The sequence below is a fragment of the Esox lucius genome, chromosome 5 (genome assembly GCF_011004845.1).
Source record: "Esox lucius isolate fEsoLuc1 chromosome 5, fEsoLuc1.pri, whole genome shotgun sequence".
NCBI lineage: Eukaryota > Metazoa > Chordata > Actinopteri > Esociformes > Esocidae > Esox > Esox lucius.
Genome location: NC_047573.1, coordinates 21,839,601 through 21,858,111, shown reverse-complemented (window position 1 = coordinate 21,858,111; position 18,511 = coordinate 21,839,601). Strand labels below are relative to the sequence as shown.

Sequence of the window (18,511 nt, the reverse complement as noted above, 5' to 3'; positions counted from 1 at the left end):
CACTACGTTTACATAAGGGACAGAGATATGGCCCGTATCCTATTAATACTTGCAGGCCAACTGTCTGACACTTTCTTTAGGGACACTGTTCATAATTACCCAGTCTGACAGATCAGACCCCTGCCCATGGCGTGAGCATCAACACAACCTATATGTGCCATACCGACATTCTCCCTGCTTTCACAAACATTTTGCAATTAACAAAAAAACATTTGTGAGCGTGAAAAATGATTGGAATATAAATATCCATACATAAACGGAGTGTTGCTTAATCCATAAAGAGAACTGTAATGTAAAAGTAGCCTATGTTATTAACTCTTTCTGATTCTGATAAATATGCTCTAGTCACTATCAACCCATGTCAATGATCACACAAAGAAACCGTGAAATTGCTTCAACTTACTGAGCTCCACGGTTGACGCCACCACTCCCATGTTTGAGTTGAAATGACGGTCCGCCGGCTTTCCCCGAACGCCGATTTAAATGGGTTCCAATGCCTTGGCTTTCCTAAGAGGCCACCGGGGACGTGCATCGCTACTACGGCCCGGCGGAGACTGATTCTGTAAGGGCTCTGTGGTCTTGCACTATGTGGGCCATCCCCCCACTCCACACAGGCGCCCGCCGGGTGTCCTGCTGCTTCCAAGCCTGACCTAATCTATAATCCTGTTACCCCGGCCCAGCACGAGTTGATGGGATCGCAGCCCTCTGGGCCGATACAAACACCCACACAGATCATACGCACTTTGTACTGCCAGTCCGGATGACCATTAGCCTCAACGCACAGACGTGGGCCTTGGGAATTAACATGAAGCCGCCATTTCGTTAAGTACAGGAAATATTCTATATATTCTTCATTTTCCGACACCGTCAGGCTGTAGTTGAGGGGACTGCTATTGGATTATTTCAGAGTACGGGCTGCACTGAGAACTATCACCACTAGGTATCTGTTCCCGGTGCCAACGTTCGAAACGACTGGCATGATCCTCTAGATGCGGTGGCGACGTTTGCTGGTTCTTACCTGCTGCAGGGCTCTCGTGCTTCTTCCCAGACGTCTTGGCCTCCTGCTTGAAGGAGTTCTCATCGTCTGCATCGCCATCCCCCCACCAGGACGGCTGCCCATACAGAGGCGTTCCTCTGTGAAATGCTGCACTGTCCGCTAGAAAACCAACACATGAGTTTTTCACTAAATGTAGATGCACTTACATGAGCACTGTGCTTGTGAAACATACATTGTCTCTGTCTCGTAAAAAAAAACCAAAAAAGATTGATGGACAGCAGACACACTTCTCAATATTCAACGTCTGCAGAATAGATTATTATCTTGTAATCTAGCTACCTTATGATTACTGGTCAGATGCTGTAACTCCTGGACTACCTACATTCCTTCATTTGGAAGTTTCATAATCATACTTTAGTTCATGGGAAAATAATGTTTCCTTTCTCCCCATTTCCTGAAAAGTGTTGGTTTTGGAGAAAAAAGGTTTTCTTCAGACAGCAATGATTCATGACATTCATAACTGAATTTTAGACAAGATAAATGAACAAAGTTAACTGACGAGATTTACAACAGGCCGGTAATGGTTGTCACGCAATACTTCCTCAGCGCAGCTGCTCTGCGTATATTCATTCTTACAGCTGGATGATGGAAGCACTGGTTTGGATTTAGCCGCTCAACTGACCTACATAACCCACTCACCAGGAGACTGAGGGACACACCCATAGACACCCGGTCACCCTGGCCCTCTGGCACCAGTGACCTCAACACATAACACAACTAACACATGGATCTGAATTAAAACAGACCGGTGAAATTGTGTTTATTGGTTAGATGTTCTGGAGGAGGTCTCACAGGACGGTATATTTCGAACGTCCTTCACCCCTCCCTACTGCCAAAAGGTTCATTTTGTTATAATAAACCTTAAAGAAGCACATCAGATATGCACCACAATGATTAAGATCATACTTAAACCCAGGTTTGGATCATGAAGTGTCAAGTCAGTTTACAGAAATCACAGTGGCACAATGGAAACGCAATCACTTAGAGCTGCAGTGTAAGCATCCCACTGACATTTAAACAACAACCATGGAATCCAGGAATTCAAACAACACCCAAAGGTTCCACGAATTGCCGTGCGAATTCAGAGATGACTGTACTCAAAATGCCTTTAAATGTCTATTACCGCTGGAGGATTAGTGAGGAGGCTACGAATGCCGCAAGACTAGCGAGGAGCTCTGCACGCCAGCTTAATATCTCCAGTGAACCTATCGTGGCGGGCAGCAGTGAGGAAGGCGAACATACGGTGACTGCCTGACTCAGAATCGGCAGGGCGGAATAACACATTAGCATAAAACTGACAATTAGCGGGCTGAAATAACCAGGTGGCAGGGTAGGAGAAACACATGTAAACGCTCCCCGCCTCTCATTTTTTAATGGCTGTCGGATGATCCAGAAGACAAACGGGCGTGGATGTGTCTCCCCCTATCATTACATGTCCTCCGCTAAAGTCTCCGCTCTGCAGATGTTGTAATTAAAGGAATAGTGGGGGGCAAGCAGGGTTAAATGGGATACGGGTACAGCGGTCTCATCGCTCGAGCCTGGCGCTCAATGCGACAGCGTTAGAACATCTGTTGTTTTCATCCCGAGAGCTTAAACTGTGGCCGAGGCCTGAAGTAATGATTGATATAACAACCTCAAGTGCCGGTGAATAGCGGAACGGGGCATATCACAATCTAAAAGCCATGGTTCCCATATTAAAAGCCAGACACACATCCTGTGCCACCCGTAATAAAACGAGCTACTCAGAGCATTCACTCAGGCTCCTGCAGATTACGTCTATACCGCTGGCGCTGACAGTCGGATATCCTGTACATCTCGAAAATATCTCCGCCTCAGAGACCTGACTACTGATGGTGTATGGGGGAGAGTAGACAGGGCCCAGCAGCAGCCACTACACTGGATCCTGTCGATAAATACAGCTCTTTGATTGGAATGGTGCTCATTTGGCAGCAGTGTGCTGGGCTGGACCAACAGATAAGACACTCTGGGTAGAAACGTAACAGTAGCTCAGAATACTGTGTAATTTTCTAGGGTAGCTTCAACAAGATCCTGCTGACAATGGGTTGTTAAAACCTCTGTGGCAGGTTGGAATCATGTCCTGGAAGATCTTTATGTTAAGGAATCATGTCCTGGAAGATCTGTGCCCAAGGCATAAATAATGTGATTGGATGTATAGGCGTTGAGGGGGGAGCTCATTTCAAACATGCATCATGTTCTGAGAGAATATTTAGTGCTTATCTCTACCTTAACCCTATGTGGAGCTCCTACCCTTCAATGGTGAAACAGTCCAGGCATAACGTCTCCAGCAACTTTTATTTTTGCAAAGAAATGTCCACAGATGCCTGTCTGTTCATTATAATTGGTAAAGTCAGAGAAGCTTTTCATTTACTGGATGCAAAATACACAGTGTAAATGGATGGAAATGATGGGAAAGAACAAATCACACAGCAAAAATGATCTAATATCTCACTACTGGTTAGTTAACGACTGATTGATTATCTAACAAGAGCTTATTCTGGCTACTGTAACACATTAGCAGCTTGTTGCACTGTGTAATCTTAACCTGGTTAGATCGATTTTCATATTTAATATGGTCAATATCCAAGAACGAATTACCTACTCATAATCTTACAGATAAATTAGGGTTTTCCCTTTCTTTGGATACACTACTGCAGTTAAAGGGAAAATCATCAATTTAATTCATGATGAAATGTTTTTGTTACCCATAGAGAGCAGGTAGAATGATTTTGGGATCTGAGCTGGCCAGGCTTTGATATGTGATCAGGAGGAAGTCGAGCATCAAAAGTTAGACTGCCCACATATCAACTTCAATTAAATTGTTATTATATGACTTATTTAGGGGGACAGATTTGCCTTCTATGAAAACTGGAGGGATGTGTCCACCACTTCTACCGTTACCTGAAAGGAATTAGGCAAGTGCTACCGTTACCTGAAACCAAAACCTACTGGATGTCTCAGGGAAGGGATCTCTTCCTTTCATCTAAACAGGTTTTGAGAAGGACATGGCAAGTATGCTAGGATCATGACATTCTTGCTTAGTCATTCAGAATACTGATTAAAAAAGCTTGTTATAAAATATAATAATGAATCCCACTGATTGGACATCATATGTGCTGCCTGCCCTTACCTGCCATCTTGTCCTCTCCTTTGTGTGACTCAGCTGGTTTGACTGATGGCTCCATGGTGGTCACCTCTGCTGCCTTGTTCTCTGCTGGTCTGGAGCTAGGGGACTTGGGGGTCTTAGAAGGAGACTTGGCAGGTGACTTGGTGGGCTCACCACCGGAAGGTTTTTTACTCAGCTGGAGCTGACTGGTGAACTTCTCATGCTAATGGAGGGACAGAGATGGTGGGAGACAGTGAGATTGTCAGGGACAAAAATATATTCTAATGCTGACACACAGCATGGGCCAAGCCACAAGGTCGTCAGCCTACTTCCATAGATTTGGTTGTACTATGATCTAACCATTGCTATTGAAAATGTTGATGAAATTACATCCCTGACACCCCAGGACAATATTGAGTACAGCATAGATGTGAAGCAGACCGAAAAGTCTGCTTATAGTGCAGATTACATACATACCATCATATCACATGCGTGTAGTATGTAGTATGTTGTGTTGTTTCACGAGTTCAGCTAAAGAGGCGGATAGTTTTACCTGTAGAGCCTCGTCCGGGACAGTCATTTCACCTCGCACCACTGTGAAAAGGTTGGTATGTAAGACAGGTTAGGGAAAGTCACTTTCACATTGTTTTTGTCACCACGCACACACAAACAGAACTACCATAGAGCGAACAAAAACAGACTTCCCAATTTGACAGATGATTATTGGGCGAGAGCAATTAAACGAACTGAACTCTTCATGTCTGTTGGTTTGGCAGTGTCTTTAAGGTTGTCAGGCCTGTACGGCTGAAAGGATATCATAACCAAACCGCAGCTTGTCATCCATCTTCAAGGTGATGTACATCTGCTCCTGAATGCGGACTTCATTCACAAATGTCTGTAAGGAGAAAAGAGAAAAAGACACATTATACCGTCATTCTGCCCCAGTTCTCAAAGACCCCAAGTAGGTCAGTCTTGTGCTGCATATAACAGGCCTTCTTAACAACTTCTGTTAAGAGCAATGAAACAATGAAGACCTAATTATTTCAACACAGGGAGGTCTGGTGGGCATGCTGATGCGAACATGTGGTGGGAACAGGGTGGAAGAGAGAAGCGTGCAAATACAACGTGCCATTGTGTTACTATTAATCAAGGTAATACCAGTATACTTTCCTTTTCAGCCCTATGCATCTGCCTGGCCCTAGCTGGCACTATGTAGCATACTTGCTAGTTTGCTCAAACCCACAAGTATGATGCTTGCGTAGGTCTCGTTCTAGGTGGATACTTTAAAAATAAATCTCCACAAATCAACAGCACCTCCTAAAATAGGTCAGATTTAACATTTAAATACATCCGTCTGCTGGTTGCCCTATAATAAAGAAATTACATTGGTTTGTGGAGAAAATATTTTTGTTCTTTAGTAGGAATTTGTTACAGGAAATAATCACTGTGTCACAGCATCATCCTGTTATTTTGGATTTGCCCAAATGTCTTAATAAGGAACTGATTACAGCACACTAAGGGCGGTTTTATGGACACAAAGCCTATTCCTGAAATACAATCTGGATTAAGCCAAGTTCTGGACTAAAACAATTATTCTTTCCAGGACTAGGCAAGATCTGTGTCTTTGAAACCGATCCTTAACATCAGGCTTCATTCAGAATACGATCAAATAATTTCTTATTTTCAGATGGAGAAAAGGGCTCAGGTCTTGTTGTCTCCTAGTGATTGATTGAGTGTCTGCAAATTTAATCATGGCTGTTGGCAGGGAATGTGTTCACATTCAGCGTGAATATACTGCCATACATTTCCTGGTTGAGCAAGCTGGATGATAAGAAGCAAAACGGTTTGACTAGACAAATTTCACATAGTTCACCTTTTATTCATTTAGAAGACATTGGGTGTCTTGCTCAAAGACAGAAAGACAATTGTTTCATTTTGGGATCCGATTGGGGATTTGGTCACTGGTCAGAATCTCTAAACACAAGGCATCCTGCTGACATGTGACTCGATCCTCAACTCTGCCTCACCTCCTGTGGACTTCATAAAACGAAGCAAGGCCATAATAAATCCCACCATTCGTGATTATGGTGTTTCACCGGAACAACTATCCAGCAGGATCGGGAATTGCAAATCAAGACGTATCTACTTATTGCAAAGCAGTTCTGCTTCTCATCCCTTTGCTCACTGAAACAGGAAGTATTCACTGGCGCATTCATGCTCAGAGGAGAGATCATTCCCAGGCCAGCAACCAGAGTTGAGCTAGCAGGAACCTGACCTACCACAACAAGACAAGGCAGCCCTGTCCAACATCCCAACCATCCACCCCAGTCAGCGCTATGCCTATGTGCGTTGCCCTCAGTGGGACCCCTGACACCGATGGCATGCTGCGGCCAGGATTCAAACTCCAGGCAGCTGACGCAGCTGTACGGCGAGACATCGACTTAAATCACTGTGACACTTAACGCATAAGGCTGACTGATGGACATATTTGACGTGTCTGACATAACGCTCATATTGCTGTTATAAAGGGAGAAACAGATCCTTGGGATACATTTGTGTAATGTTGAGATGTCACCAGAGACACGGTGTCATTAGCAGGCGAGGTCAACTAAGGGGAATGTTTAGCGTATTGTAGGTACAGAGCAGAGCCAAAAAAGCACCCACAGCTCTGGCCTCACTGAGAAAACATGTTCAATCATCACCGACGCTGATTAGGTTTCCTGAGACCGACTGTGTGTCTGTCTCTCTCTGCCCTCTAATAGTGTGACTGAACCTGATCAAGGGTACAAGAGGTGAGGTTTTATATCTGGGCCCTTTATATTGATTATTAAAATATAAAAATACCGTATGACCGCAGACTAACAATGTTTAAATAACCGCCTTCACATACTTAAGAAAAAATGACATTATAATATAATAAAATATATGAATAAAATATCCTCAGCTACATGTCCTACTGCATGATAGTGAGAAGTGGGGAAAATATAAATACAATTGACTAGCTGATTCGACTTTCATCATTATTGTAGATGGTGGAATTTGTATACCCAAAGGTGCCGGCCTTCAGCTGAACTTAATCTCTGCTAAAAGTGATTTATTTTATGACTCAATATCGATCCCAAAGATGAGCAAGATGTGCAGATGATTCAGCGGTCTCTGATTGGCCCAGCATGGAATGGAGTACTACATCCTGCTTCCCCGGGCCCTCCCTGATGAGGCTGGAATGCTGGTGTATAACTTGTGAGGAAGAGGTTATGACTCCAGCTTCCTGTCTAGGATGTGTCACTGTGGGTCCATGTTAGTGGATAAGGCTACACACTGACTGAGTTACCACCGATCCATTGGTAGAACTAACAAAAACGTGATTCACACCATATGGGGGACAGACAACAGGATTTTACTCTGTACTGATTTCACTGCTCTGAAAACTTTAGAGGTTGTTGAATAGACACACTAGTAGTAAAAAATGAATCCTTGTTTACTGTTGCTTTGCTTGTAGGTACACAATATGTGCCTGCTGTGACCAATGGTTATTTACCTGACGAATGAAGATGCAGATAGAAAAGCCAGTGAATTGACATTGTTCAAAGACGGGTCAGTTCCTCTTAAGACCAAGCTGGAGTAGTTTTGATTGGCTCAGAGATTAGACACTTAACATCTGACCTGATCTGTTCTCCTCTTACTCACCCCGTTCAGACTGCCCAGGTCCTTGACTTTGTGCTCATCACTGGCCGCTTCGTAGTTGATCACCGCATGCTGCTTGTCAACACTCCGAGACTGCAAGCACAAACACGCTATCGGTCATGTCATTATTGACATCAGCACTGTTGCACATTCAAGCCACCGTTCTGCTTTGAAGTCAGTATTCAACCTTGCCATATAGAGATACTGATATTATTTCAATTGAAAGAGTTCTTCAGACATTTTATGCTTTATTGGACAGGAAAGTGATGAGGAGAGTTTTCACCACAAGAGCAGTGGGTCGGTTTGAAACCTATGTTGCAGCAGTACCTGTACCGGAAGCAGTGGCCCAGACCGCTGGATCACCTGGCCACTAGTATTTCTATTTAGAAGACAGTTCGGCCCTGTGCGACTCTCACACAGACAGGAGGAAAGCACAGAAAACACACACAAAGATGCAGACACAACAGAACATCTAAGGGGGCTTGGAGGTAGGAAGAGAGAGAGTATTGATTTCTTTTGGTATCCAGATTGCGCCTCGTCAGCTCTTTAAAGTGTGATTCATTTGAAGCGTCTATGGAAATTGCAACCTTTGGCGAGTCTCTCTAAGATGTGCACTAAAGCAAACATTGAAACCAGCAATCATGGAAATTCCTTTAATACTTGAAATTGCATGAGTCATGACATTTTGAAAATGGCTCTATCATGATAAGATTGGTTGAAGGACGCATGCGAGTCTCGCAGATACCTTTGCGTGATGTACATTCATTGTTGAGATGCGACTTTCCCTCTAGACTGAGTTAGCGATTTAACCGGATCAAACCAGATTAGACCACAGCACAGGGACAGGCCATAAACAATGCACCCTTAACAAGTCCTTTCTGATAGTCCTACATTCCAAATAGCCTTTGTCTGAAAAACAATGTTTAAAATCCCTACGAGTCTTACAACATGCAGGCGGCCAGGTGTGGTATAGATGTCCTAACTTCTGCATGTGTAACTTTTGAGTTTTCACACAATTTATTTTTCACCCATTTCACACAGTTATGTAGCAGACACTCTAATCCAGAGTGACATACAGTTAGCGATGTTCGCACACAGACCTGGGATTTGGATTCCACCCTGATGTAAGCGAAAGAGAAACGTGGCCGGCTGGGAGCCTCATTGTCAATTCCCTGATGCTAATCTCTGCGTGCTACAAGCGTTCTGATGATCTGGCCTGACTCTGTACACCTACATCAGGACAGCCTCTCTCAGTTCCCGCAGTGAAGAAGGACTGAGCCATGTCAAGCATCAGTGACGGAGAGCTAAAGCACCCACACAAAGACCCACAGGAATCCTGGGTATTCCTTGTCTGTCCGGAGCATGAAGACACGCTATGTGGTTCAGGCGAATGAAGGGAGAAAGATGGCTTACTAATGCATTAATGCCTGGGCTGAATTTAGGGATGTAAGTAGAATGGGGAAATTACTTACATAAAGCAATCAATCAATCAAATGTATTTTATGAAGGCCTTTTTACTTCAGCCGTTATCACAATGTGCCTATACACTCATTACAAAACCCCAAAGGGCAAGCAATAGATGATAATCATTTATTTATTTGTAACCCTTATTTTACAGACTAAGCACACTGAGAAATATTTAAGATTTACATTAAAATGTGGAATCCAAAATGAAACATTGATAGAATGAAATATAAAACACTGTGACACACACACACACACACACACACTATATAAACCTACTGTAGATATACAGTATACTAGATTCTGTTTGTATGTAGACAGAGTTCAGCAGAGGCAGAGAGACTGTTGCTTTCATGGAATACCTCATTCAAACATAAATATGTCCTGTCATGGGAGGGGTCCTGTTTTCACAGCGATAGTCTTGAGTTCGGAATGTAACGGATCCTAAACTCGCACATTACTCAGATGCCCATGTGACTACAAGACCCGGAGCAGTTAAACACAGTCACATGGCCCAGACCTCTTGGCGTATTTTCCTTTGGCAGGCTCACTTTAAACAAAGCACCCGCTATTCTCCTCCCCGCCAGGTCGTCAGAGAGACAAACACCAGAAAAGAGGATCCTTGTTGGAAAAACAGCCTACTTGCTCCCTTCATTCAAACCCAGTTCATTTTTGCGGTAAAACTTTTAAGTATCTTGCTGGCACTAGAGCAGTCTGTTATAGAAACCATTGACATGGGAACACACTGCTGATCTGAAAGGACCTGCTCTTAAGACTCCTATAGAGAGGGACAACAGGAGAGTTAGGCAAGTTGAAGAGGGCTCCTTGATTTGTGTCTCCAAGAAAGTGAAGCCGGGGTTCTGAGTGTCTTAGTGACAAGAACTGAAGGATTGTATTGCTAAAAATACAGGCAATTCACTTCTTTGAAAATGTATGTTTGTCGAAAAGAGAAAAGCCACTAATCACACCTGGCCAGTGTGTAATTAACTAGTTAATGCGGGAACATTGCTTTTACATTCAAATTCCTAGACAGATTGTATAAAGCAAGTAATTATATTTGCATTGTTCAAATACAGTTTAAAATGATACCATTGGTCAGTTTCTCATTAACATGAGATGATACACTGAACCACACCCATTCTCCACTACACGCAACATTGCGGCAGCAACTAAAAAAATGCTTCCGTCAGTCCGGATGAATTTAACTCAGGAGCTATCTGCCCCACTTTCTATAAATAGCGAGCACTCTGTCTGGGACCTTTTCTTTTCACACATGAAAACACAGACACACATACACACACACACACAGACACATACACACACATGCACACACACACACACACAGTGCCAGCAGAGGTAGACTACCGTTCTGTGCAGCATCCCTTCCCTGGGCTCTCCCAAATAAAACCCATTTAATTACTACCAATCCAAATACTATTACTACTGTACTACTGATTTATTTAACAGCAACTAATTACTGCTGAACTGTTAACTTATTGAATAACAAACCAATTACTAATGTACTACTGACTTACTTAATAGAAACTAATTACTGCTGAACTGTTGACTTATTGAATAACAAACCAATTACTCATGTACTACTGACTTACATAATAGCAACTAATTACTGCTGAACTGTTGACTTATTTAATGGCAACTAATTTAGGCTGGTGTGAGATTAGTCGGTTGGTCGTCCAACTGTTTGGATTACCTCTCGGAGTAATGTAACAGTACTGAACCCATGGGAGTGAGTTGAGGGAGTTTGTACATGGTAATGTAGAAGACATCTGCAGTGAGCCCCGCTCAGATGTCAGGTGTTGTGGGGTGGCCAAATTAGATCCTAGATAAAACTGCAGAATGAATGACCCAGATATTCAGGTACAATATTTTACCCAAATAGTGCAAATCTCAGGTACACTACCCTTAAGAAAGATATAGAAAGCTACGGCATGTAAAATATATCTAAATAGTGAATGTAAACAGCAGGGTCAACAAAAGGCCAACATAAGGGTGACTAGTTGTGTTCACATAATCTCCAGGTGTTAGAGGTCGTCTCTGTGGCAAATTAAAAACGGTGCTGTCTGTCAGATCACAACCGCCTGCTTAGACTCTGGAAACGCCAAGTGCTCTACTACAAACAAAGGAAGTTGTGTGTTTTAACCTTACTGCCTGCGGAAATATCATATTGCCATGGTCAGATCATTCTGCAAGGTGTTTCCTGAAATAGAACCATGCACACCACTATTTCAGTGTTATCAAAATAATCCAATCACCCTCGGGTAAACGGAAAACGGATACAAGCTGATACGATCATGTCAATCTCCGAGTACCAAATATGCGTTGGAGAATTTACGCTCCGTGCTCAACAGTGTGAGCACGGTGACGGGTGTCGGGTGATGTGGTGTTGTCGCGGTCGGAGCCGAGCTCACCTGCAGCATGAGCTCGCAGTCATCCCGGCCGACGAAGATCATCTCCCGGGGCAGACGGTGCCGAGTGCCCCCGCTGCTCACCAGGAACCATGATGTGAGACTCATCTCTGCTCTGCTACGGCAACGCTGCTCACTCCCACCTCCAGCCCTACGTCATCCTGAGGGGGAGAGAGGGGAAAGAGGGAGGTTGGTGGAGGGACGGAAGGAATGTGGAAGTGAGAGACATTTGAGAGAGAGAGAGAGAGAGAGAGGTGTGACAGAGGACAGAGTAGATGACGGCTAAAGGAGACATTATTTCAAAACCGCTGTGTACTTTGAAATCGGTCAGGGTTGGTCTGAAGTAGCTGCTTGTGGAAGGGCGCTTGGGCAATCTGAGAAAGCTACATCCTCCCTTGCTCTGTCTGCCCTGGTCTGCCCTGTCGGCCCTGATCATTGCCAGATGCTACAGGAAGTGATGTAGGAATCTTGGCAAAGTGTGAGCAACCCACCCCAAGATGTTTTCTTCTCTCCTTCAGTTGGGCTGAAAAGGAGGTCAGACTGAAAAGTTCCAAGATTCAACTGCTTAGAGGGTGAGGAAAATAATCAAACTGTGTAGATCTACAAACCAACAAAGCCTCACCATCTTTTGAGTGCACCATACAAACATCTGTCAGTTCCATACCGAGTTCTTTTCTGCACGCCTCATTTAACTCTGTTTAAAACACAAACGTGAGACTAACTTTGCATGCTGACTGCGGAAACTATAGGAGCTCTGAGACTTTTTGCGGCACTTATTGCCAAGTGACCGGGGGATAGGCCAGAAGATGGATCAAAGTCAATCAGAGATTAAACTCGGATTAAATAGCAAAACGTGTTCTCCCTCGACCTCAAAACTCGACTTACTAAATACTTATTCAGTAATCCTCCGAGTCAAACGTTGACATTTGGACATGAAAACACACTGCCGGAGGTAGGCGATGCTGGGCGGAAATTAGGAAAGAAACAGTTCATAATCCATTTTTCACGCATAACCTCTTATCAACAACGGTACGGAAACAAAGGCAGAGCTACCGTGACAACGCCACCGCCCCCACTGACACAACCCATCCTCATCGCAAACTGTTGTTGCCGTACACCAACACGGACTGCTCGGCCAAATGATGTGTTGTGTTTGATGATTTATCACTATGACAACTTGTAGTGGCCTATAGAGCCCCTTTTGCAAGTCAGTGTTAGCAGAAAATGCCTCGGTCCGCCTACAGATTAGCTTGGGTGCTATTACCCGTTCCACATCCCTCCCTCTCTCAGACACTATCGATATGGCGCCTCTCTCAAACAATTTACTTTGTGACGAAAAGTTTATAAAAGAGTGCCATTAATCTTCTGGATTAGGTTTCAGCGACAAACCCCTGGGCACCAAAAGCACTTCCACAGAATGGAATTAAATAAAAACAGTGATCCATGTTTTATCTAGGACGTGTTCATGGGTTTTGAACTTGGCTTTGAAAGTGTTTTTTGGGCAGTTGTCCTGTGGATGTTATTCACACTGCTTCGCTGAAAGGAGAAAATATTTATCCATCTGCTTGGCTGTATTTCTCCAAATTCTTAATATATTTACCCCCCAAACTTATCTAATTAATGACGGCCAATGTAAAAGACAAAGTTAGCGTAGATGTCAACAGAAAGCAAAATGGGATCATCTATAGAATGACTGCAGCTGAACACGATAATAGTGTGTTGTGTTTTTCCTCTCTGGAGTCCAGGAACCAGAGGCCTAACCACAGGGAAGTCACAAGGCTGGCAGAAACAACCACAGAACCAGGGATATATAGAATGTAACGTGGCAGATTAAACTGGAGGCTCTGTACAGGCCAACCAGCAAAAAGGAAAGCCTTCGCTTAATCACACATACAAGAGTCTTTGCAGCTCAGAAAAGTACTGGGTGAGGACTTTCAGCCTGTCTGTACCTCCCGCAGCACACATGCAGCTTGATAGCTGCTACATGGTAACCCATATACCACAAAACACTGGCCTGCTAGCTAATTTTAATATGCCATTTGCTGAAAAGTGAGGAAGGCCCGCAGCCCAGGTGGCTTAATGGAACAGTACCACACCACAGTGCATGACTGAAGACACCGATACTGTATAATAGTATTTTAGGAATGTGGGCTGCTTAAATCCTATTCAAGGCTGTGGTTCTTGGCTACAGAGTGACAAGAGCTTGTCTTCCCTATCTTCAGGCAATGCTCAAACCTTACATCCTGACCCAGGCTCATCGTTCAGCCTCCTCTGGGCTGTTGGTGGTCCCGCCCCTTTGGGGCAGTTCACCAACCAAGCAGCTTAAACTCTTCCTTGTCAAGTGCAAACATTTTGCCTTGAAGGCGCTATGATAGCAGAGTCTCTGCCTATCTTCAGAAAACATCTGAAAACTCACCTTTTCATCGAGTACCTAAAAAAGTTCCACTGCCACCATGTTGTGGATTGCTAATTAATTAATTAAAAAGCGCTCACTAAGCAGTGTGTTCGTTTCAACCAGCTTTCTTAAAATCTATGTGCTTACTGTAAGTCGCTCTGAATAAGTGGGTCTGCTAAAAGACTTAAACTTAAAGGCAAATGTGCTACATCCTTTCAGTCAGTCTTAAAACAGTTGATTTATCATTAAAAACACATAAACAATCCTCAATTCTGCATAATTATCATCCTATAACATCCCAGTTGTGGGTTAATGGATGACTTCATGGTTTTGGCAGAGCAGTCCTCGTCTTCCCTGCCCCCCACTAGGTCAAAGAGCTGGATTGTTCTGGGCTGACTGTGCATGCTTTGTGAGGAGCAGAAGGCATGAGAAGCAGGAAGTCACCGCAGTTCTTCCTGAGGATGGCCCGCGCAGCCATGCTCATCTTTGAATCCACTTGGACAGGAAGTTAGATTGTTGCCTGCGTGTCTGATTTGAAAAAACTCTGTTCTTTTAGAGAACTTTTGCTTCTTGAAGGCAAAAGCCTGCTTGTTTCCTACTAAACCAGTAAAATCTCATAAAACCTGTACAATTAGCTGTTAAAGTGAAAACAATGAACAAGTAAATCTGGCATAATCAGCTTTTTGCTTGATCCCCTTCCAAGCTATAGCACTTCACTGCCTAAATAAAATATGCCAAATTATTTTAGTAGCGTGGTGCTTTCATTCCAGCCAGTCAAACTTTTCCCCTCCACTCTAACCCAAACAGATCCCAGGCTTCATCTGAATGGACGGGACAGAGATGAACATAACGTTCACTTCCGGGCGCTCCAATGTGTTTCCCTGATGGGAGACATGGATGCTGCCATCGTGCTACGCAACAGCTGTGAAAGTGTCCGTTCCTTGGCCCCTTTGCAGGCCTAGTGTCTCAGCCCATCTATCACTGCCAACTGCAGGCATGCACCAATGCAGGCAGCAACGCACGCACACGCACACACACACACACACACACACAATCACAAAATCTCCCACATATTTCCTAGATGCTGAGGTAAGTGTTTTTCGCATTGTGTTAGACTGTGGTGTAAAGTGTGGTCTAGTGTGCACGTGTACTAAAATGAACCAGGATGTTTGCTGTAAAACCACATAAAGGAAACAGCATGCTACACTTGTCAAATTTTCCTCTTTTATTCAGCAGCCCAAGCTAATGATAGCCCTTTGATACTTGTCTGCATCCGTTCAGAAAGCATACGGAGGCAAGACAACAGAACAGGGCAACAAATTAAGAAAAGAAAAAGGGCTACCAGGTTAAGACAGAGATGTATTCTAGTCCCTGATGACTGTCCTATTCATTAGAACCAGACAGCCCAGACCAGTCCCAGCAGACACAGAGGTATACATCTGACCCCTCACAAAAGGAGAGTTGAGACACAAATAAGGCTCCTTTCTGAATGTCTTCCTATTTCTTTTGAAGGAAGGAACACTCATCATTATTAGCAGGAAGCTTTTAATGTCGCCACACAACTGACTGATATTCTGTATCACGTCCACCAGAGGTTGACTGGTGTGAGGGGGGTAATTGAGGCACCAACCTCAAACAACATCCCTTGTTAGTATTTGACCGATTTCAATGCTAATAGCTTTTGCAGACACAGTCTTGGTGAAATTTGACAATGCAATTTGAAGATTTCAACTAAACCGCTGGCACACTTTGGGGATACGATGTCTTTTTCCCAGGGGAAGGATCTAGTTTCATGGTGAACTGTCTGAAGATGATTTTGATAATCATTTTGACGTTGGAAAAGAATGGCCTACTTTTCCTTCATGCATAAATCAAAAACATATTCATGTGTCAGTCACATCACCACAACATTGCCACTATGCCTCTTGCCCACAGAAAATGTTACTATTATCCATATTCTTAAAATGTTTTATATATATATATATATATATATATATATATATATATATATATATGTGTAGACACATGTTATGCTTTATTGTGATAAAGAAAGATAGAGGAGATTTTTTGCTGAAGCTGGTCAAAATTTAGCCCTGGTCAACCCTACACCACAATCGACAGACTTCTATTCATTGTTTATTCGGATCCACGTTACCAACTGACAAAGCCGCAGTTCTCTTTCTGTTGGTCCTTTTGGTACAACACATACAGGGTTTCTGATCACACCAGGTGCACCACCTGAACAAATGATCAAATCATGCCTTCCAAGGCTAATAAGGGAGTTGAGTCAGGTGAAAAATTGCATCCCTAACCAAAATGATGTACCACTTTCCAATGCACCAGATCACAAGGCCTCACGTTTTCCCCAAAAAGTTCTAGACCATCTCTTTTGTCACGCAGCTTCATCAATTGCTTCTCACCAACTGCTCACCAGATTGTCAGTTCCAGTTAATGCAATTACAATCAAGAAACTTGGTTATGTTCCTGCTAAAGTCGAAACCGAGGTGAATGTCTCCACCTTCCTCCGGTTTGGGTTTGTCAGAGTCTGAGGTTTTCAGACTGGGCATGAAGTAACAGCCGGTCTCATGGACTGCCAACCAATACCTTCTGTGGTGTAGAATCTACATCACTGATAGGGCTAAGAAGACATTTTGTTGACATATGTAGCAGAAGCAGCAGTACGTCTTTGTTTGGACTTGCAATCTCTACCCAGCAAAAGTAGTCCAGTTTTCAGCCTACTTTCCTCAGACCCGGCTTTGGCCAGAGTACTGCCCTACTTTCTGCTTTTCTGGACAAGCTGAGGGTTACCTTGCTGTGCCCTCAATAGTGGGAAGGAGAATTCCTTAGAGCTGGGTAATATGAAGTAGGTGGGGCTAGTCCAAATGCCTCTGGACGAGGTTAGTTACTGTAGCTATCTAGCCCCAAAGGCGAACCAGGAGCTAATTGCAGCCCTTCCCTGCTTTGACGAGTATATTGCAGAGCAGAGTGTTCCTTCAAACTACGAGCAATGTTTTTGCTCTTCAGATTTGGGAACTGCTGGCAAGCCTGAAATAGATATTCATACATCACGAAAATGTTTCTGAAGGGGAGATCAGAGCGCCCCGTTAGGTAAGCTGTTGTATCCAAGTCTTGAGGCTAAAATCATCAAGTCTTTTGGGACTCCATCCTTTGAGCTGTTTCTTTTTTCAGCTTCCCTGTTTGTGTCCAAGAACCAACAGTGTATACATGCATTCAGATTATGCGCAACCCGGCAATGTTCCTAGGTAATGTTCAAAGGAAGAGTGATTTGCAGATTTCATCCACCTGTTGGGTGGACATTGGAAGCTACTCCAACGACTGGGTATATATGAGTGGCAGGCGGGTGAGGTATCCTTGACTCAAATTGTAAACCGGGTCAAGAAGGGTTGAAGGGCCCGTAGCACCAGGGAAATGTCACGCTCCTGCTAAGTCATTCTAGGGATCTGGGAGCAATGTGGATGACTGAAAGAAACCCTGAGTTGGGTGTATACCCTGGGATAGAGGGCAAGTTACAACACCATTTGGTCCCTGTGTTCACCCAGTCGTGACGAAGGACGGAATTAAATCAATCCAGTTTGGGCCGAGGAATGATTTTTCTGTCCATGCTTGGCACCCTTATTGACCTTGAAAGGCACAATTGAGTCATTTCTGTAGGTTTGAATGCTGTGAGAGCACATACTGTATAAGACAATGATATATTAAACAAACTGAAAATACAATAATGCAACTAACAACCATGTGTGCTGATTGTGTCGGTGGGTTTTATTGTGTTTGTTGTTTGTTAGATTGTGTGTGTGTTGTCACTGTACTGTGCAATGTTGTGTGTTTGATTTACCTCCTTTAATCAACATAACCTTATATGATCTCAGACGGTCAATGGGTCTGTGATAACATGGATATAATATATTCATGAACTCAGTAATTATTCTTTGGTGAGGACACAAAATAATTATCATCAAGGACTTAGCATTGAGGTTGTTGTCTAGGTGAGATGAGCAATTTAATCACATTTCTGCTTTACTCAAGAGACCCTGGGACAGGCTTACTGAACACAGGTGTAAATAGCAGCTAACAGTCTCAACAACATTTCTCGTTGTTAGCGAACCATAGCGTTGGATGCTATCAGGACATGAGACCGTAAAGGGAAAATGGCTATTGAAAAAAGCAATGCATTCACAAAACTCTGTTTCAAGAAATAAACAAAAAGAGCCCTAAGCTTCACTATTGCCTTTGCAATTGAAGATATCAAGATCTTTCATATCTTTGAACAGGTCATAGCATGGATCTCCTGCTTCAAGGTTTGTCAGAGTTTTAGTAATGAACCTCGTTTGGACATTATACAC

The 18,511-nt window shown here is 43.5% G+C and overlaps 1 protein-coding gene across 7 annotated transcripts in view; it reads right to left on the bottom strand.

Moving 5' to 3' along the window:
* The window catches only part of cep170aa (centrosomal protein 170Aa), a 44,449-nt gene that overhangs the window by 21,605 nt on the left and 4,333 nt on the right, over positions 1 to 18,511 (bottom strand). For 6 of the 7 annotated variants that reach the window (XM_020046759.3, XM_010888762.5, XM_020046755.3 and 3 more), the window contains exons 2-7: positions 11,759 to 11,916; positions 7,869 to 7,958; positions 4,998 to 5,076; positions 4,735 to 4,793; positions 4,206 to 4,404; positions 1,019 to 1,156 (exon numbers count right to left, since the gene is read on the bottom strand). In XM_020046759.3, coding sequence (XP_019902318.2) covers positions 1,019 to 1,156; positions 4,206 to 4,404; positions 4,735 to 4,793; positions 4,998 to 5,076; positions 7,869 to 7,958; positions 11,759 to 11,863 — 670 coding nt within the window. In that variant the 5' untranslated portion in view covers positions 11,864 to 11,916. Of the gene's footprint in view, positions 1 to 1,018; positions 1,157 to 4,205; positions 4,405 to 4,734; positions 4,794 to 4,997; positions 5,077 to 7,868; positions 7,959 to 11,758; positions 11,917 to 12,071; positions 12,365 to 18,511 lie in introns of those variants that run through there. The other variant, XM_020046754.3, reaches the window with a different exon arrangement.